Source organism: Martes martes (genome assembly GCF_963455335.1).
Source record: "Martes martes genome assembly, chromosome: 1".
Lineage (NCBI taxonomy): Eukaryota > Metazoa > Chordata > Mammalia > Carnivora > Mustelidae > Martes > Martes martes.
The window spans coordinates 203,369,001-203,390,298 of record NC_137888.1 but is presented as its reverse complement, the minus strand read 5'-3'; the positions used below and the strand labels follow the sequence as shown (position 1 = coordinate 203,390,298).

Below are 21,298 nucleotides of genomic sequence, written 5' to 3'. Positions count from 1 at the left end.
GATTTCCAGCAAGTGTTTAGCATTGAGCCAAAAGTGAGGAATCTGTTTCTCTAAATCCCTTTCAAGCTGTTCCATTCTGGCTAGTTTACCCAGTGTTTGGCCTGGCCCTCACCAACAAGCAGGTGTCCTAATTGGTTTAAACCTCAGAAGCCAGCTTGGTAAATTTGAATAACCAGGTTAAATTCTTCAGCAGACCAATGGGGGTCCTCAGTCGCCTTAAGAAACTGACTAGCTCACAGTTCAGCCTTAGTCCCGGGAACTTTAGGAAATTTGGGGTTTCTTTTGTTCCTCAGAATACTAGTCTTGAAAAGGCAGGGGTTTTTGTGTGTGTGTTTTAAAGATTTTATTTATTTATTTATTTATTTATTTATTTTTTAAAGATTTTATTTATTTATTTGTCAGAGAGAGAGAGAGGGAGAGAGAGCGAACAAGCACAGGCAGGCAGAGTGGCAGGCAGAGGCAGAGGGAGAAGCAGGCTCCCTGCTGAGCAAGGAGCCCGATGCGGGACTCGATCCCAGGACGCTGGGATCATGACCTGAGCCGAAGGCAGCTGCTTAACCAACTGAGCCACCCAGGCGTCCCTTAAAGATTTTATTTATTTTTGAGAGAGAGATCACAAGTAGGCAGAACGGCAGGCAGAGGGAGAGGGGGAAGCAAGCTTCCCAAGGCGGGATTTGATCCCAGGACCCTGTGATCATGACCCGAGCGGAAGGCAGACAGACGCTTAACCGACTGAGCCACCCAGTGCCCTGAGGTTTTCCTCTATTAATTTTCACGGAGTACACACCACAATTTGTTCATCCATTCATCTATTGGTGGACACTTGGGTTGTTTCCACCTTTTGTCTTTGAGGAAGAGTGCTGCCGTGAACGGCGTGTACAAGGATTTGTCCGAACACCTGTTTTCAATTCTCTTGGGTAGATACCTGGGTCATAAGATACTTCTAGCCCAAATTTGAACCCAGGCCCTCTAGCACCATAATCTGCCCTGGAAGATTTTGGAGCCCCTCCTGCTTCCGTGCGTCCACCTTCTGACCTGGAAGGCCTCAGTTTCCTCCAGTGAGCAGGGCTGGGTGTGCCCCAGCTCACTTCCTCCACCATCACTCTGAATGCATCATGAGAGTAGTGTAAGTTTCCAGGGCAAACAGTGGCAGGAAGTGCCTGTTGTGGAGGGGATGAGAGGGACACTCCCTCCAGATCAGACTGTTGGTTCCAGCTCCTTGTGGGGCCCATAAACTCGGGGGTGTGGCAGGGCCCCACAAGGCAGGGAGGAACTTAAGCTGAAGCCTGAGGGTGTCCCCCTCTGGGGGGGTGGGGCGCAGAGAATTGACTTCATCAGGCTCCCAAGTTCAGCATTTTTCATGGCAAGAAAGTGTGTGCACCTGCTGTCGCTTCCACCTGAAATGCCCACGTTGGGTGTAGTGACATTTGATGCAATCACCCTTCATACCCACAGAATATAGATCGTGCCCTTGCCCTGTGTTGACCTTGCTCCCCTGACCTCTCCCAACTGGAGGGGCCTGGGCTTAGATCCTCCATTTTACACAGGAAGAAACTGAGGCACACCCAGGACCCGCCCCGTTTCCTCTGGAAGAAGTAGGGATGGGAGAGGATGCAGGTGGTAAATAGAACCACCACGTGGCTCACACCTATGGATCTGGATCTCGCCCCCCAACCCCCCCCCACCCCAGACCGCCCCCCCTCCGGAAATTTCCACGTCTAGACTAGAAATTTTTAGAGACTCAGATGCAACACGGGGCAGGATCCGAATCTTCAACAACCCCAACCCGCAAAAGCTTCATATCTGACTTCCAAGTTCCAGAACCTTTCCCATCTGGAGGGCTGTGGGCTCGGGACAGGTTTTAGGGTTCTGGAATCTTCGAACCCCTTGTAGAGATCTGAAGAGCCCCTGGATTCATCCTGCCTCCCTGTTCCCCCTCCAATCATTTCTTCAGCAAACACACTTTAGATCAACCCTGCAAAGGGCTCCGCGCCAGGGCATGGGAAGGTGCTGCTCGCACATCTCCAGCCGCGGGGAGCTCACGCCCCAGCCTCTGGGGTGGAGTGAGCCCCAAGAGGTGAAGAGGAAAGCTGCGGTGGGAGCTGGCCCGCAGAGGTGAGGGGGCGGGGTCAAGAAGGGAAGAAGGGAGAGGTGGGCGGGGTGAACTTCTACCGGGCCACTGAGAAGCTCAGTGGGTTTGGAGAAGGGGACCTGGCGGGAGGTAAGGCCAGGAGGAGGAGGCAAGAAGGAGCCAGACCTGGGTGGGGGCTCACGCTCAGGTGAAACTTTCCTGCTCGCAAACCAGAGGAGCTGAGGTAAGAGGTCGGAGGCTGGGCCGTCACTTGGGGTGAGTGTTGGGGGCCCCTGAGGATCTGGCGGAGGGGAGGGGAGGAGAGGATCGGGGTTCCAGGGAAACCCCGGCAGGTCCCTGGGGTCAGGTCTCCGCAGCGTTTACCCCCAAGATGCCGGGAGATCCTGGAGCGGCGGGTTTCAGAAACCCGGTTGCCCTCGCCCATCGGCAATAGCAGCGCCAGCATTTCCAAGGCCGGCTCGAGCCCGGCAGGGAAGGAAGTCGCTCCCGGCACCGTCCGGTCGCTGCGACGGACGTCCCTGGACCCCTGCCCCTATGCCACTACGCCCACCTCTCAGGCTAGAGCGGAATCAGGATGGAGAAGTGGAGGGTGCTGTCTGCTCTCCGGCCGTTAGAGTTACTGTTGTTCACTTGGAGATGGTTAGCGCGCTGACTGGGAAGATCTGGCAGAAACAGCACCCGGGTCTCCCCAGGTTGGCTTTTGTATTGAATCCAGGGGACCACTGCTGAGCCCCAGCCTTGCCGGGCGCTGGGCCAACGTTCTGACCTGGGGACCTCAGCTCATGGCTTCCCCTGGGGTTCAGTTTCGCCCCCTGTTCAGCAGTGGCAGGGCTGTGTGGCTCGGGCAGTGTGCTCCTGGATTTTGAACATGCCTCGGTTTCCCCTCCCTGACTAGTACAGTGACCCAGTTTCCACGAGGGTGCCTGAGATGTTCAGCCAGAGGAAGCTTTTATGGGGGGGCCCTTCTGGCCCCCTGGGGGGACCTCAAGTAAGAGACTTTGGGTCTCTGAGCTCCTGTTTCCCTCTGGGTCAAGGGGGACTTGTACCCGACTGTCTGTGCCTCTTAGTGGGTGCCCAGGGAAGCACAGCTGTCACCATAACTATATTAATAATAATTATTATTATATCACGAGCCACCATTCCAGATTCCTGACCAACTTGCCCTCTGGGTCAGAGTTTTTGTTTTTTTTCCCCATGGCCACTTTTCAGATGGGGAAACTGAGCTACCCCACTCCCCCACCCCACCCCGCCAGAGCCTCCCATAGTCTGGATCTGGGCCCAGGGGGAGCTGCCCAGATTTGGGGCGAGGTCTGGGACCACAACTTCCTTCCACAGCCCTGTTGGTTCCTAAGGCGGTCACCCTGCTAGGCAGGGCTGAGGAGTCTAGAGAAAGAGGGGTGGACCCTGGGACAGGCAGCTGGGCCCCCACTTGACCTAGGTGACTAGATTACTAGATTACCTAGGGTGTGGTGATTCCTGCCAGGTACTGGGTGTGGGAGGACCAAAAAGGGGCCTTGGAGCATGAACTTCAAGGAGCTCGAGGATTTCAGACCGGTTTCTTTGACCCAGGAACCCAGGGGCAGGACTGGTTGGCCCTAGGGAAGGAGGAAAGGTGTCAACCGGGCAGTTTCTCTTCCTGCCATTGCCTCTGAGGCCCAGAGTGGGGCAGCGACTTGTCCCCACCCCCATGGTGAGAGGAGACCCATTGTGGTCCCTCCTCCTGCTGAAAGCCTGGCTCAGCTTGATTGCTTCCTCCCCATGATGAGGAGCTCACTACCAACATAGCAAACTGAAGGAAGCCTCCCCTTACCACCACCAGGTGGTGGTTAAAGGCAGAGATTGGGCTCCCACTTGACGTTCCTTGAATAAGTTCCTTGGATGAGCTCTCTGTGCCTGGTTTCCCTATCCATTAAAAAAACAAAAAAACAAACAAAAAAACAAACAAAAAAAAAAACCACGAGGCTAGCAAAGCCCTACCTTCCGGCTCAGGTGTGGTGGGTAGGGGAGCAGCTGGCTGAAAGGCCACACACAGGATGGCTGGGTTAACTTTAATCCTAATGAATCCGTGGCTCATTGTGTTCTCATTCGTGGTGTTTATCTTGACAAGAGAGAAATAATGTGAAGGGGCAGGGCCCCAGCACAAGGCCTGGAGGAGGGCTCCGAGCCGTGTGAAGGTGTGGGGGTCTTCCAGGCGTCCCCACAGACAGAACCCAGGAGACCTCAGTTCCTCCAGCTGGGAAATGAGTCCAGATATGCCCTTTGGAGGCTCAACAAGGGCCAGGCCCGGCATTTAGTTAGGGGCATCCATCGGGCCCCAGATCCCCATCCAGACCCATCCCAGGTACCGTGAGCAATTTCTCAGGAGGTGGGCTCCCCGGGGTCAGTTCCTTCAAATGAATTAAACTTGATGAGCCCTGGGAACTAGAAACAGAGAAGTCAAAGGTCTAAAGGACATGTATCACCCCATCCTTACCGCCGCCCCGCCTTCTTCCACAACCCTGGGGGCCCCAGGGCCTATCTTTGCATAAAGTCAGCTTCTGCCTTCAGCTCAGGTCATGATCCCAGAGTCCTGGGATCGAGTCCCACATCGGGCTCCCTGCTCTGCGGGAATCCTGCTTCTCCCTCTCCCACTCCCCTGCTTGTGTTCCCTCTCTCGCTGTCTCTCTCTGTCAAAAAACAAAATCTTAAAAAAAAAAAAAAAAGAATCAGCTTGCTCACCCCAGGTCTAGCCAGAAGGAATTATCTTGACTGGGCTTTTTCTGTTTCTTTCTCTCTCTCTCTCTCTTTTTTCCCCTTCCATTTATAAAAGGAGCTTATGATCCTTGCCGAAAGAGACCATCCCATCATTACTGGCAGGCGTAGCTGGTACGAACAGGTGAGGGATCACCCTTGGGTCCAGCAGGTTGGGGTTCAAATCCTAGCAAGCGCTCTCAGCCTCAGTCATCTGTGGGACCCATGTTGTGGGGGCAGGGGGGCTCCGCTTTTCTGCACCCAGCTCACCCACCTGGTAACTGGAGACCAGCCCTGTCCACCGAGGCTCAGTGAATCTCAGGGTTTGTCTACAGGCCGGGGGCTCATACCCTCTCCTGCAAAACACCTTCTCCCCAAAACTGTCTTATTCATTGTCTCTCTGTCCCACCCCTGTTAGTACATCAGCTCCGGGAGCACAGGCCTTTCTTGCAGACATTCTAGGCTGTGTGCCCAGAACCTAGACCAGGGCATGGCCCCCAGTAGAGTCTAGGTGCTCAGCGCTGGCTCAGAGCGGTCATGAACATGCACGTGACAATGGTCACTGACACTAATATTATTGTTATATTGTTACCGTTGGCATATCGTCTGTGTGTGTGCTTTGGAGAAAAGGCCAACGTTTGGTCCTATGGCCTTTCTCAGGACTCAGGTTGTCATGTGCGCAAATGGGCTTCTCCAGTCACCCCCACCCCTCCCCTTGCCTTTTGGAGGTTCCAGAATGTTCCATGCTTGCCCCGTTCGAAATCCCAGCTGCAGGCTCTGGGGAAGTACAGAGCCAGGAAGACCACAGCGATGCTGATGTTCAGCACCTGCTGGAAGAATTCGGGAGCTGACCACTGACCCCAGCCAGCTTTGGATGAGGATACTGTGGCCCAGAGTGGGCCGGGTACTTGTCCCAGGCCCACCAATGGTCAGTAGGCAGGTCGGGGTCTCTCCCGGGAGCTGCGGCAGTGGCCTCAAGGGCATCAGCTCGCCGTCTTCCCCGCTGCTGGGCAAAGGGACATGAGCCCTCGTTTTTCGTGATTTGGAAACCGGGACCCAGCGACCGGGCCCACTGGGGTGCCTGGAGTTGGAAGTGGGGTCAGGAGGGGTACGCGGATGGGTCTGTGTCTAAGGGGCTGGGAGAGTGACTGGGGACTCACCCTCTCCAAGTCTTACTTCCTCATCTGGAAAATGCGAGCGTCCTGCGGTATATCGCCTGGACTTGATGGGAGCCTCCCGGTCCCGTGGGCAGGCCTGCCATGGTCTCGTGCTAGCGCAGAGTGGGTGGGGCACATCCGGGCTCTGAGGGGTGAGCAGGTGGGGGACACGCCAGGCCTTGGTTGTCAACGGGGGATATAGGCGGAAGATGTAGGATCCGAATCCTGTCGCTAATGAATTCTGTTGAGTGCTTGGCCCCTCTGTACCTCTAGTACCTCATTAATATTCAGTGAATCTGGGGTACCTGGGGGCTCAGTCGGTTCAGCATCTGCCTTCGGCTCAGGTTATAGTCCTGGGGTCCTGGGATCGAGCCCTGCACCCAGCTCCCTGCTTGGCAGGGGGTATCTGCTTCTCCCTCTGCCCCTTCCCCCGCCCTTGTGTGTTCTCTCGCTCTGCTCGCTCTCTCTCAAATAAATAAAATCTTAAAAAAAAAAACTCAGTGAATCCTTAATATTCAGTGCTGTATGTTTGCAGGGAAGGTGGATAGTCAGTGACAGTACGTTGGTGTCTTGGGGTAGTTTGGTGGCCTGTTCACCTTCATCGCGATGATGCTCGTTCATGCATCACGAATGTGCCTTTCCACTCCTCCTTGTTGCTGATAAACTATTTTGTGTACGTGCTGGGTGCCTCCTGCATATTTAGCAGGCCATTAACAGTATTTGCTGCCGTCGGGCTTCTTGCTCATTAAATGCACGGTTTTCCAGTGGTGTGGCTGTTTGGCTCTTCAGGGCATGAGTACCTCATGGTCCTGTATCAGCCACACACACACATTTGCTAACTGACCATGACTGAATGGCCAGCATCCCCCAAGGCCCGCAGGGCCCTGGATGGGTTGGCGGCAGCTGTCATTGGCAGTGGGTTTGGGCTGAAATGAGGCACGAGGAAATCACTAATATGTGGGTCATCATTTGTAGGTTTCCCTTGCTTCACAAGCACCGGCAAGTGTCCTATGGGGATGGGGACATGGCTGTAGGGGACAAGATCCTTGGCCCCACCTCGGGGGCTCCAGGCTGGTGGGGGAGATAAACAGGAGGAAGTGAGTGGATTTCCTGTGTGCAATGGTGGTGAGAGCTGCAGAGAAAATCAGAGCCAAGCCAGGGTGTTTTAGGTGGGAGGTCGAGGCCCTTCTAAAAAGGCCCTGGTGTGTGTGGGGGGGCACAGTCTGTTGAGCTGCTGACTGTGACTTTCAGCTCTGCTTGTGATCTCAGGGTCGTGAGATTGAGCCCTACATGGGCTCTGCACTCAGGGGAGAGTCTGCTTGAGATTCTGTCTCTCCCTCTCCTCGGCCCCTGCCCCCCAGATGCTCCCACGTATGTGTGCACATGCGTTCTCTCTCAAACAAATAAGTAAATGCTGGGGGAAAAAAATAAAAAAGCAACATTAGATTGAGCCTAAAGATCAAAGAGAATCAGGGGGAAGAGCAGCAGTCTGGCAGGTGCAAAGGCCCTGTGGCAGGACTGAAAGATGCTGAAAAGGTTGGAGTGGCTGGAGCAGACCAGCTGGGGCAGAGGTCATTGGGGGAGGGGAAGCAGGGGCTGAGAGGTCCCACACCTGGCAGCCACAGCCCAGGGAGAGGCTCTTGGGTCTTGAACGTCATGAAACAGATGGCTTTTATGTGTATGTTAGAGGAAGCAGGCTCTGGGTGATGGCGAAATCGCACCGGTGTATGGAAAGCAAACAGGCGGGAACAGGATCGGCTGGTCTGGCAGTGAGGGTACCTTGGAGTCAGCCTGGCTGTCCCTGAACTGTGACTCTGTCCACAGCCACTGTGTCTGATCTGGAGAGAGAAACATTGAGGAGACCCTGCCTCGTGCAAGCAATATAAGGAAGTATTCATCAGACACCTGTTGGGCCTTCCTGGTTCCCTTGCCATCGTGTCCCCACAGCTCTGGCCTGGACACCACACCTGGGTCACCACTGCCCCGTAACATCCCATGGGAAAGGCTCACAGGCTTCTCAGTCTGTTCCTCCTGGTCCTTTCTTCTCCATCCTCCCCCCGTCCTGGGGGCTTTAAACATCCATGACCACCTTCATTCTATTTCCTGAACCCACCCCCTTCCCTGCACCTCGCTGACCAGCTCTTGTCCAGGCCCCCAAATACTTCTGGCTGCTTTCCTGCCCCAGCCTCTACACCTGCCCTGATTGTCCTTATCCACTCCGTGGCCACAGAGGGCTTCTTAAAAGCATACATCGATCTTCAACCTCCTCTGCTCACACACCTTCCATGACTCCTGTCACTTCTCTCGTGCAACATAAGAGGTTCTGGGCCTTCTCTAGTTCCTCCCCACCCAGTCCCCTGGCATGGACTCACAACCCACATCCTTTCCCTCCTGTCCTCTTGCTGCAGCCACTCTGGTCCCCTATCTCTGCCTCCAGCCCCTTACATTTGTTTTCTGGCCCTTTGCAACTATGCTTTTCTGGGCCTTTGAACTTGTCGTGCCCTCTGCCTAGAATGCCCTTCCCCCAGCACTCTGCTAATTCCTCACCATCCCTCAGGATGTCCTCAGGCTGGTCAGGTCCCCCCACCACAGACCGTTCCTTCTCAATGGTGTTTACCACGTTACTACGAAACTAATCACTTTTTCCTGTATTAACGTCGTCAGGGAGGGGCTGATCTCGTCATGCCTGTTCATACATTCACTCGCCAGCATGCTCCTGGGATGGCCCGGCGGCAGAATGTTGGCCGACCTGGGCCCCCGGTTCTCTGTCCTTTGTGAGATCTGTAAGTGCATGGTTACTCATGACAGATTCTGGAAGGCTCTGAGTTCTGGTTGGGGAATCCCCCAGAAACTCCACACCATGGGAAGGATAGGATAGACAGACTCACAGACCCCAACCATTGGGGTCCTGGGTTCCAGTCTGCTTTATGCTGAGTCTCAGTAGCCCCGTCTGTAAGCAGGGACTCTGGGAACACTGAAGGAGCCAGCGTGATGAGCCAAGGTCACCGAGGGGTTGCCACATGGCCAGTGTGTGCTAAGCGCTTTGACACACAATCCCGTGACCCCATGGTGTGTGTGTGTGTGTGTGTGTGTGTGTGTGTGTGTGTGTGTGTGTGTGTTGGGGTCTCAGCATTCCCATGTCCTGATGAGGAACTGGACGGCAAAGGGGAAGTGACTGCTCAAGCTTTCAGGGCAAAGAGGAACCATCCATTCAGCAACAAATCTGACCTTTCCCATCCCTGCTCACATACCCTCTGTGGCTTCCCCTGACCTCCAGGAGACAGCCCCACTTCTCAGTCTGGAGTTCAAGGTCTTTACCAGCCAGTCGCTAGCCTCAGAAATCACCCCCTCTCCAAATTCTGCTTTTCATCAAAATAAACTACGGGTGATCCCTTAGGACAGGCCTTGTTCGCTTTCCCTCCACATCTTTGCATTTGCTCCTGCCTTGACCTGAACTCCTCTGCATCCGTCAAAGCCTCAGCTTCAGTATCCTGGTCCCTTCTTTGGGCCCAGCTCTGATCCCATGGGTGTCTGGATTGGTCTCCCCCAGATTGGGAGCTTCTGAGGGGCCAGGCCCAGGGTTGAGGCTTTTCAGTTTCCCCAGACCTATTTGTTGAATGAATGAGTGAGTGAGTGAGTAGTTTCTTATTATGTGCATTTTGGGAGAAGAGCTGCTGAGACCCTTCTCAGGACTGAAGGACCTAGAGACAAAGCAGGTCGTTTCTGTGGTGATATGAGGCACCCCCTGTGCCGCCCCCCCCTGAAACAACTCCCCATCTATGAATCAAGACTGGTGATTCCCCCAGAGGTATTCCAAACCCACAGACTTCACCGAGTGAGATGCCATTTGGGCTTCCGCAAATCCAGTCATTCTGCCCAGTGAGAACTAGAGATGGTGGACCGTGGAATCTTAGATGCGGTCAGGGAATCAGACCCAAGCTGCGAGGAGCTTCTCATCAACTCTCTCACCCAAGCAAAGGCCCCAGAGTCGCTTGCTCCTGCTCAGTTGCTTGGAGGAAATAATACCAAGAAGCTTCCCCTTCTTGGTGGAGCTGAGCCTCCAAGACCCTTCCCCTGCAGACAGTAAGAACCATAAGGACAGATCAATGACTATCTAGGGCCTGCGCCGCAGCCCACAGAGACACCCAGCAAGATTTTACTTATTTATTTGCCAGAGGGAGAGAGAGAGAAAAAGAGTACAAGTACACGTGCAGGGGGAGAAGCAGGCTCCCACCTGAGCAGGCAGCCCAACATGGGACTCGATCCCAGGACCCTGAGATCATGAACTGAGCCAAAATCAGACACCCAACCGGCTGAGCCACCCAGCGCCCTCCCAGAAGTTCTTTCTTATGCCTGTCCAATGTGAGATGTTATGAGGATAGCAACACGACCTGCTTGAGGAGGGTTTAAGGGGTTATGAGTTAGAAAGGGCCTTGGTGGATGGTAAAGGGAAGGGGATCTTGGATGCATTAATAGAGGTCTAGTATACGGAAGAGGAGAAGTGAACCTTTCTTCCCCGCCTCCAGCTTGAGCTCTCAGACGCAAATTAGGAACCTCAGGGGGTTTGGAGAGTAGAGTAGCAGAATCCCTCCATTTAATTTTTTTTTTTTTTAGATTTATTTATTTATTAGAGAACACAGAGGAAGAGGGAGAAGCAGACTCCCTGCTGAGCAGGGAGCCTGATGCAGGGCTCCATCCCAGGGTCCTAGGATCATAACCTGAGCTGAAGACAAATGCTTAACCAACTGAGCCATCCAGGCACCCCAGAATCCCTCCATTTAGAGAAACCTGAGACCTGGGGAGAGAAAGTTAGGAATGCTGGTAGCCAACAAAGGGCAAGTGTTCCATGTGCAAAGAGTTCTTATAAATAAACAAGAAAGGAAAATGCAAGAAAAAGAACATCCATTAATGGAACTAATTAAAACCAAATGGTGAGGGGCGCCTGGGTGGCTCAGTGGGTTAAAGCCGCTGCCTTTGGCTCAGGTCATGATCCCAGCATCCTGGGATCGAGCCCCGCATCGGGCTCTCTGCTCAGCGGGGAGCCTGCTTCCTCCCTTCTCTCTCTGCCTGCCTCTCTGCCTACTTGTGGTCTGTCTGTCAAATAAATAAATAAAATCTTTCAAAAAAAAAAAAACCCCAAATGGTGACCCCAAGAGGTTCTTTTTTGCCCTGATACCCTGGTAAGAGTCATTCAGTCATTTCAGTTCTTCTCATACTTCCCCCTCCCCAAAGCCTGAGTTTGGCTGAATTATAAATATTCGTATTTGCAGAAGTATCTTCCTTTGTTCTGAAACTCTTGTTTGGGCCTTACAAAACACATTTCCAGTGAATTGGTCCTTGGCCACTTAAGTTTAATTTTCTATTTAATAGATGTTTAGGGATGCCTGGCTGGCTCAGTGGGTTGGGTGTCTGCCTTCTGCTCCAATCATCATCTCGGGGTCCAGGGATCAAGTCCCACGTCAGGCTCCTTGCTCAGTGGGGAGCCTGCTTCTCCCTCTGCCTGCTTTGTGCTTCCCCTGCTCTGTGCTCTCTTTCCCTCTCTGGCAAATAAATAAATAAAATATTTAAAAATAATAATAGTTGCATGATAAATATTTAAATAATATACAAATAATAAGTCTCATAAATACTTCATATGATGAATTTTCACAAACCATATCCAGAGCTTTTGTTCAATCCTGATTTTTCTCTTCTCATCTTCCCTTGTTTTGAGTTCTCTCTTCCAGATTTCTGTGTTGGTTTAGAGCAGGATATCTCAAGCTTGACAATGTTGACATTTGGGGCTGGATTGTCCTGAGGTAGGGCTATCCTGTGTCATCTAGAATGTTAATTTAAGCAGCATCCCTGGCTTCTACCTTCTTAATGACATTAGCGGTACAATACCTCTAACCCTGCCCAAATGAGGATGGCCAAAAATGTCTCAGGACATTGCCAAGTATTTCCTGGGGGACAGAATCACCTGTTTAAAGATCCCGGATTTAGGCTCCAAACTGCAGATGGGGAAAAGGGCGAATCATTCTAAAATTTTATGGGTCCTGGGGTGGCTGGGTGGCTCAGTAAGTTAAAGCCTTCAACTTCAACTCAGGTCATGATCTGAGGATCGGGGCTCCATGCTCCGTGGGGAGTCCGCTTGTCCCACTCCCTCTGCCTCTCCCCCTGCTCATGTGTGCACACATGCACACACGCTCTCTCTCTTAAATAAATAAAATTTTACAGATCATTCATGAGAGTGTCTCTTGCCCAGGAGTTCAGTTCTGAGGTGTGCCATTGTTTTTACGGGATCTATGGGTCTCCGGCCACAGGTGGGGCCCAAGAGAACACAGTGGCATTTTTAGTCTGATTTGTGGTGACGTCGTCTTTCTGTTACAGCTTGTGCGTGGTTTTCCTAACCTTGAAGCTCAGAGATCTGCCCAGTTTGCCGGGGAGCACTCCTTTCCCCAGCATCCATCCTGGACTCGGTCCTCTCCTCAGCTCAGGAAAATGCCCTTCAAGGATTTAGGGCGTTCTTGTATTGCATTCACAGTTTCACGCTAAGATTATTTGCCATTTTGGGTCTCCCAGACCTGTCCTCCAGCAGACAAAGCCCCAGGGCGGGCAGCTCAACCGGGATGTCCCAGGAATGAGACAGGCCCTATGCCTCCCGCATACAGGGTTCTGACACTGCTTAGTCTCTGCTGGCTCATTGCACCTGCCGTTCCCGCCCCAGGACCTCTCACCCAGACCTCAGCCCTGAATGGCTCTTCTGTGCCATTCACAGCCAGCTTAAATGTCATCCAGACCTTGAAATCCAACTGCCACCCAACTACATTTCCTCTTGTGGCTCTCGTCACCTTGTATCATTTCTTTACTTTTTTTTTTTTTTTGAAGATTTTATTTATTCATTTGACAGAGAGAGACACAGTGAGAGAGGGAACACAATTAAGGGGAGTGGGAGAGGGAGAAACAGGCTTCCCGCTGAGCAAGGAGTCTGACGTGGGGCTCGATCCCAGGACCCCGGAATTATGACCCGAGCTGAAGGCAGACGCCCGACGTCTGAGCTACCCAGGCGCCCCACCTCCCATCATTTCATTGAGGTTTTAATTAATGCTTGTTGCCTCTCCAGGGTGTGGCTTTCGTAGTGGAGACATTTAGGTATTCCTGGTCCGCAGAAAACCAACATCCTTTCAGCAGTCATCTGACGCACATGCCGTGCCTCGGATGTGCCGAGTACAGTTTGGGGACTGGGGATAACCTGGTGAACGAGACATGTCGCAGGGAGCTCAAGTTCAGGTGGGGGAGATGAAGGTGAAACAAGATATGTTAAAAGTTTTTATCATGTATTTTAGGAGGGGAGAGGTGCTGTGGGAGGAAAAAAATGTAAAACAGGGTTGGGGATCAAGAAACTATTGTGTCCTGAGGACTCCTTCCTGAGAAAGAGACATTGGAGGAAAGACAAAAAGTGAGGGAGGGAACCATGCACACATCTGGGGAAGAGTATTGCAACCAGAGGGAAGAGCCTGTGCAAAAGGCCTGAGGCAGGATCATGCCCAGCGTGCTTGAGGCTAAAATCCCCCACAACAGCACTCTTACATGGGGTTAATTCTCCCCTGTCCACGTGGAGGCTCAGAGAGGTCAAACTTCTTTCCCAATGTCACACAGCGGAACTTGCAAGGTAGGGTCTGAGCCCTGTCTCTGGGAGACAGCTCGCTGTAGAGACTTGGCCAGGCAGTGTTCTGTGACAGCAGTGGGTGTGTTGGGGAAATGGCCTCGTGGGTCCAGGAGGAAAGCCCTATTCCCACCTCTGGATGGAAATGGGAAGCCATTCTCTTCTTTGCTTCCAGGCAGTAGCTGGGTGGGGTTGCCTGGGGAGGAAGGAGCCTTCCAGAACCCACTGACTGCGTCACCTTTTCCAGGTGCCAGTGGGAAGAACAGAGAGACCCCAGAAGAGCACAGACGTCCCACGGCAGCCCGAGGTAAGCTTGAGCTACACATATATGTTCCATAAATCCTTGTGGCATGCCCCCTCGGTGCCACATGCTGGCAGCTCCCTTCCTGCTTGCACAATCCTGGGAGCTGGAGATGGCTCAGATGCCCCCTTTTACAGCCGAGGAAACCGAGGCCCAGGGTATGGAGGGGACACAGCCAGAAGGTGATGGAATTGGGATTGAAACCCAGGAACTGGTCTCTAGAGTCTGCACCTGTCTGGGTGAGTCAGTAAGTGTTTGAGAATGGCTAAGGCCTGCCTTGGGTCTAATTCACTACTTGCCTGGTGCTGGAAAACAGACCTTCAGGCATAGGGCTGCGAAACAGTGCAGACACTGCCTCTCCAGACAAAAGGACATTAAGGGAATCCAGGGAAGCCAGGGAAAGGGACACTGGAAGGCAGACCAAGGGCTCTGCCTGGATATGGGGAAGGAAGGCTTCTAGGAGGAGGTGACATTAGAGCTGGGGTTTTGAAGAATGAATACGAGTTTGCCAGAGAAAACCTTAATGAATTTACTTTTACTCATAAATTTTATTCGTTCAAACACTCCCTGCTTCCCCCCATGTGTCTGCCTCCTGTTGGGCCATGCCAGGACCCTCAAGAAGCCCCCAGTTTTAGAAAGACAAAGCTAAATGCAGACACCCCCACGGGATCAAGCCTGGGCCAGAGGGGTAGATGGAACTAGAGGTGCCAGACAGAACCAGTACCATTCCTGAGGGGTTCAAGAGAACGTCCCAGAGAATGATCATTTAAGATGGGTTTTAAAGGACAAATAGGAGTTTGGCAAGGAAGACAGCTCTGTTTGAAACCTTCGGGGCCCAAGAGATCTGTGGGGAGCCAGGGGCCACGCTCAGGTCACAGGGCCATCAAAAACAGGCACAAAGAGTGGATGATGGTTTGGATCAGCATTCCAGAAGCTTGGAGCTTCCTGGAGGGGCAGGGGAAAGGGAAGCAGGAGAGACCCAGCAGCAATCAGCGATAAAGGAGCAGTTCTTGGCCTCCCTGCGGGAGGCTCCCAGGCCATCTCGGAGGCAGGGACATGAAGAGGACCAGATTGAAAGGGTGGATTCTGGGCACGTGGAGTCTGGGAGGCTCGCCTTGGCGGCTCCATGCCTCAGTCCTCTCTGTAAGTACTTAATCCCCAGCAGGGCCTGGGCAACTGGCGGTGCGGGGAGGGGGAGATAGGCAGGGGGATGCCTTTCAATCCTGCACGGACCTTAGCACCTACGGGACTAGAGGCCAGGTGTTGGGGTCCGCCGGGAGCTCAGGAAAAGTGCTCTGCCAATCCCGGCTCTTCATTGCCTGTTATACTCCTCGCAGGAACCGCCCCGGCCGACCAGGATGAGGTGTCGCCGGTGCTCGCTGACCGAATCGGGCCTGGCTGTAGCCCTGAGTCTCTTCACGCTCCTCCTCCTCTTCAGTCTGCACACCTCGCCACCCACCTTCCAGAGCCTGGAGGAGCCCCCGGGCCGCCCGGTGGCTCTGGCCTGGCCGGCTCCACCCTCCCGCCCACCGCCCAGCCCCTGCCGGCCCAACACCTCCGCCGCCGCCCTGCCCAGCTTCGCGGGGCTGCCGCAGCAGGTGCGCGACTTCCTGCTATATAAACACTGCCGCGACTTCCTGCTGCTGCAAGACGTGGGGCCCGACAAGTGCGCGCAGCCTGTCTTCCTGCTGCTGGTCATCAAGTCCTCGCCCAGCAATTACGAGCGCCGGGAGCTGGTGCGGCACACCTGGGGCCGCGAGCGCCTGGTGAAGGGCGTCCAGCTGCGCCTCGTCTTCCTGGTGGGCACGGCCGCTGACCCCCTGGAGGCCCGCAAGGTCAACCGGCTGCTGGCGATGGAGGCGCGGGCGCATGGTGACATCCTGCAGTGGGACTTCCATGACTCCTTCTTCAACCTCACACTCAAGCAGGTGGGCCAGCGAGGAGGGTTGGGGGCGGTCCGCTGGTCAGGGCCACCCATCCTTCCTGCCCGCTCCCCATCACCTCCTCTGACGGGGCCCAGGGAACCAGACGTCCCCCCGCCCCCCATCCCACCCCACCCCTCTGTTGTCCTGGTGGTGGTCTGAAGTCTTCTAACTGGGCGGAGGTGGTGGTGGGGGGGCAGGGAGAAAGGGCCTGAGGTTACAAGGTGAGCTCCCAGAGCCAGGACCTCGGTTTGAATTCAGGCTCTGCCTCCTACTTGCTGTTTGCCTTTGATAATCATTTACCTCTCTGTGCCCGTGTTCCTCCCTGGTCAGGGAGGAAATGGCCAGCCTCTGAGGGCTTCCGGAGGGTTTTCAGGTTATTTACAAGGCAATGAAAGAGCACCTGTAATCTGTGTGGGTAGAGGAGCACTGGACAGGACCACCTTGTTTATTTCTTATTCTCTGTCCCCTGAGGACCCCATCTATGCAGGAGGTGGTCAGGAAAGACTTTTTTAAAAGATTTTATTTATTTATTTGACAGAGATCACAAGTAAGCTGAGAGGCAGGCAGAGAGAAAGAGAGAAGCAGGCTCCCCACTGAGCAGAGAGCCCGAAGGCTAGATCCTGGGACCCTGGGGTCATGACCTGAGCTGAAGACAGAGGCTTTAACCCACTGAGCCACCCAGACACCCAGGAAAGACCTTTTTGATGGACAAGGACCCACAGGAAGTGGAGGGAATCCTACACAGTGCACAGATAAGGAGTAAGAGGCTCCAGAGACCCACCCAGGCATTGGAGGGGGGGCCCAGGGCAGGGTCCCGCTCATTGCAGGCACAGAAAAGTCTGGGCTCGAGACCTTAAGTTGCTACCTTCCTGTTGTGTGACCTTGTTCCCTGTACTCTTTCTGGAGAGCCTCTATTTCCTCATCTGTAAATGAGGTTGATGACCATACCTGCCTCCTAAGCTTGCACAAGGGATTCAAGGCAGCACAGGCATGGAGAACAGAGCTGGGCATGCGGCAAAAGTTATTACAGGGAAGTAGAAGCCAAGGCAGGTTGAGGGCTAGAACTTCTCAACATGCCATGTTCTTCATGCAGAACACAAAAGCACGTAATCAATGTCCATTGGACAAGCATGAAATCCAGTACCTATGAAGTTATGACCCACAGGGGGTTCTGGGGAGATGACACAGGGAGGGGAGACACAGCCCCCACCAGGGGGGAAGCCTAGAGTCCAGTAGGGAAGGTAGATGCTAAGTAACGATGACCCAAGTAATTATTTAACATCAGTGCTTGGCCAGGCAGCGTCCGAAGGAATAACAATAAATGTAAATGGGACAATTTTCAAACACTTCTTGGTGCTTTACAGAGCGTCATTTCCACAGATCCCCAACACCCCCCAGGGGCACATCCTGTGATGAGGTCTGTCTGGAAAGTTTAAAACTTTCCAGAGGCTTAGTGTGGGGCCTCAAACCCAGGTTGGCCTGACGGCAGTTGTGGGGGAACAGCCTATCCTCACCTGGGCTTCCCGGGCTGCGGCGGCTCACAGGGACCCCAGGCCGATGGCCCCAGCCCTCCAGCTTGTATGCCCTGTCCACTTTGCCTGCAGGTGCTCTTCCTACAATGGCAGGAGACTCGGTGCACCAATGCCAGCTTCGTGCTCAATGGGGATGATGACGTCTTCGCACACACTGACAACATGGTCTCCTACCTGCAGGACCACGATCCTGACCACCATCTCTTTGTGGGGCAGCTGATCCGCAATGTGGGCCCCATCCGGGTTCCCTGGAGCAAGTACTATGTGCCAAAGGAGGTGACCCAGGAGGAGCACTACCCGCCCTACTGTGGTGGGGGTGGCTTCCTACTGTCCCGTTTCACAGCCACTGCCCTGCGCCGGGCTGCCGTCACACTGGACCTCTTCCCCATCGATGATGTCTTCCTGGGCATGTGCCTGCAGCAGGAGGGCCTGGAGCCCGCCTCCCACAGTGGGATCCGCACAGCTGGCATTCAGGCCCCCTCAGCCCACATGTCCTCCTTCGACCCCTGCCTCTACCGGGAACTGCTGCTTGTCCACCGCTTCTTGCCATATGAGATGCTGCTCATGTGGGATGCACTGAGCCAGCCCAACCTTGCCTGCGGCAAGAAATTACAGATCTACTAGGTGGTGTCAGGGCCCCTAGCCTCTAGGCTCTGATCTCCACCCCCATGGAAAGGGGCAGCATCTTCCTCCCTGGCAGGGGAAAATCTTCATTCTTCTAAGCAGGTCAGGCCTAGGGGAGTGCCAGGAAGAGTGTGATGAGTGCCTAGTCTAGCTGGCAAACTCCTAGATATCTTTCCAAACCCACCTGGTACTTGAACCCATGTTTCATCATCCTCCCTAGGCTCTCGGCTGAATAGACCGTCTCTTTCTGTGGGAGCTAATTGCAGAAGGCCTTCTCCTAGAGTTCTGGGTCGCTGCTCCTGCATCGATCCCTTCTGTCAAGGTCACATTTCCCAGCTCTGACCTTGATCACAGGCTGGACCTTAAAGGCTGACCAGCCCCTCCTTGGTCATATACCTAGAGTGGTCTAGTGGTATGTGAGTTCCAGCCATGGTTCAAGGTCAGGGGGGGAACTCCTAGTTGAAGTGAGCAGTACTTTTCAGCCTAGGAAAGAAGTTTTGTTCTTAGCCTCTCCATGGTCTCCGTCCACCGAGATGGCAGAATCGGTCAGAGAAGCCATGAGTGGTACCGCCCCATCCCTGCCTGTGATATCCAGTGCTCTGATGGCTGACGCCTTGGGCAGAGGAGGGAAGAAGCTGTCTGACTCAAGCGAAACCAGCTCCAAGTTTCTGGGAGTCCTTAACATGGCCCAGCCCCCCTCCACTTATGCTCCCCAAGAATTCAGGGAATGATGTGGGGCCAAAAGGTCTTCACTGGACCCAAGGTCAGCACACACACTCAGCCCACTGCCAAGAGAAGGGAGAGATTCTGGTCCTTGGGTGTCTCTGAGCTCTAGGGACCCAGGACAAGCCCTTACCTCAGTAAGCCTTTCAGACTGGGGAGATCCAAGCAAAATGGTGACCACTTCCCCCAAAACCCTGCTGGCTCTGGGTGGATGTCTGGGGCCTGGGCTTCTGAGGCATTGGAGTAGTGCTTGGGACATGGGGACAGGGGGACCCCAGACAGCAGAATGATCACTGGGAAGTGGGTACTCAGGGAATAAAACGTTTTGTGAAGACCTGAGGTTCTTTTTTTTTTTTTTTTTAAGATTTTTATTTATTTGACAGAGAGAGACACAACGGGAGGGGGAACAGAAGCAAAGTGAGTGGGAGAGGGAGAAGCAGGCTTCCCACTGAGCAGGGAGCCCAATGCAGGGCTCGATCCCAGGACCCTGGGATCATGACCTGAGCCGAAGGCAGACGCTTAACTGACTGAGCCACCCAGGCGCCCCTCTTTTCTTTTTTTTAAGTGATCTGTAAGTTTTAATTCAGACCAGTCTCTAATCAGTAACTAAGCCTCATTTCCAGTAGAAAATATGCACCAATAAAAATGGCATGGGTGAAGAAGGGGCTGCAGGGATTTCTATTGGACAGATCTGACATCACCCTGCCCCAGCTCACACACCCTCCATGGTTCCCTGTCACCCTCAGATCATGTCCCACGATGACCTGGTCTCACTGCCAGTTTGGCAGCATGCTCAGGAGAGAGGCACAGGGGTGGGCCTGCTTTGGCCTCTTGCTTCCAGCAAGGTTCCTTCCAAACACCACCAGCCTCTCCTTCTTCACCAGACTCCTGTCCCACTAGGACTGTGGCTTTACTATCATCTGTCCCACCCCCTTTCCCTTCTGTAAGTATTTATTGTGTACGTCCTGTATGCTATACCCCTTGCCCGATACTCCTGCTCCCAGCCTCACTGGGACGACAGATGTCCACCTTACAGTGAGAAAACAATCCCGTGAACAATCAAATAGGAAGTTCTCAGAAGTGATAAGAGCTTTGAGAAGTCAAGTGAAGCGCTCGGACACACAGTGATGGGAACAAGTATCAGCTGAGAGATCAGAGATCTGGGACTGAGGGGGGACATTAGAGCTGGGGCCTGAAGAAAGAGGACATGACCTTAGAAAGAACTGGGAGAAGGGTGTTCCAGGCAGAAGGCATAGCATGTGCAAAGGCCCTGAGGTGGGATAATCGGGAAGCATTCAAGTTGCAGCGAAGAGGCAGTCACTGGAGCTTGATGAGTAAAGAGGACCTGGAGGGAGGAGAGGCTTGAGGTCAGAGGGGCTGGCCACATGGGGACTTGTGGGCTGGGGTGAGGAGAGAGGGAGTTATTTTGAGAGTGATGGCACCTTTGGAGCAAGGAAACGACATGATTGATTTTTGAGTTTTAAGTACCGCTGTTGGAAAGGGAGGTGGAAGCCGAAGCAGCACCCAGGCCGAGGAAGGCGGGCCTGGATGAGATGGGGGGGCTGCAGGGGTTTCTAACATGGGTCTGACCTCATCCTGTCCCTGCTCATCAGGGGCTCCCCATCATCCTCAGGAGAGAGTCCTGCTTGCCTGCTGCAGTGGCTTGAAAAGTACACATCTCCCTGGAACCTTAGAATATGGCTTTATTTGGAAATTGGGTCTTTGCTGGGGTGGCTGGGTGGCTCAGTTGATTAAGCATCTGACTCTTCATTTCAGCTCAGGTCATGGTCTGGGGTGGTAAGATCAAGCCCTATGTCAGGCTTGGCGCTCAGTGGGGAGTCTGATTGAAATTCTCCCTTTCTGCCCTGCCCCCCACGCACGCGCTCTCTCTCTCTCTCAAATAAATTACATCTTTTTTAAAAGATGTAATTTACTTGGCAGAAAGAGGATGAGAGAGGGGAGGGTCAGAGGGAGAAGCGGACTCCCTGCTGAGCAGGGAGCCCAATGCTGGACTCAATCCTGAGACTCCAGGATCATGACCTGAGCCGAAGGCAGTCGCTTAACCCACTGAGCCCCCCAGGCTCTCTCGAATAAATAAATGTTTAAAAAAAGGGAAAAAAGCCCTGGGTGGCTCGGTGGGTTAAGCCTCTGCCTTCGGCTCAGATCATGAGCCCAGGGTCCTGGGATCCAGCCCCACATCAGGCTCCCTGCTCAGCAGGGAGTCGCCTTCTCCCCTCTCCTTCTCTCTTGCTATCTCTGTCTTTCTCCAATTAATTAATAAAGGATTCAAAAGAAAAGAAAGAAGTAGGTTCTTTGCAGATACAATTAAGGATTCAGGGGAGATCACTCTGGGTTAGGGTGGGGTGGCCCCAAATCCAATGAGAGTGTTTTGACAAGACACAGAAATGAACACATAGAGAGACACTGGAAAGAAGGCCACGTGAAGACAGAGACAGAGCGGGGGGTCCTGCATCTAGGAACCAGGGAAGACCCAAATTGCCAGCAGCCACCACAAGCCAGGAGACAGATCCCGAGCAGATTCAGAGCCTCAGGAAAGGAAACAACCCTG

The 21,298-nt window shown here is 53.6% G+C and overlaps 1 protein-coding gene across 1 annotated transcript; it reads left to right on the top strand.

Annotated features, from left to right (window-relative positions):
- Nucleotides 1–2,193: 2,193 nt before the first annotated feature.
- On the top strand, nt 2,194–19,067 carry B3GNT3 (UDP-GlcNAc:betaGal beta-1,3-N-acetylglucosaminyltransferase 3). The gene is made up of 4 exons (XM_080805559.1): nt 2,194–2,315; nt 13,872–13,931; nt 15,263–15,853; nt 17,455–19,067. The coding sequence occupies exons 3-4, from the start codon at nt 15,284–15,286 to the stop codon at nt 18,004–18,006; spliced, it is 1,122 nt and encodes a 373-aa protein (XP_080661685.1). The 5' UTR covers nt 2,194–2,315; nt 13,872–13,931; nt 15,263–15,283; the 3' UTR covers nt 18,007–19,067.
- Nucleotides 19,068–21,298: the final 2,231 nt, after the last annotated feature.

Coding starts and splice junctions, on each gene's coding strand:
- B3GNT3 (XM_080805559.1), top strand. CDS start 15,284: ATGAGGTGTCGCCGGTGCTCGCTGACCGAATCGGGCCTGGCTGTAGCC. Junction 15,854..17,454: donor TCAACCTCACACTCAAGCAG/GTGGGCCAGCGA, acceptor CTTTGCCTGCAG/GTGCTCTTCCTACAATGGCA.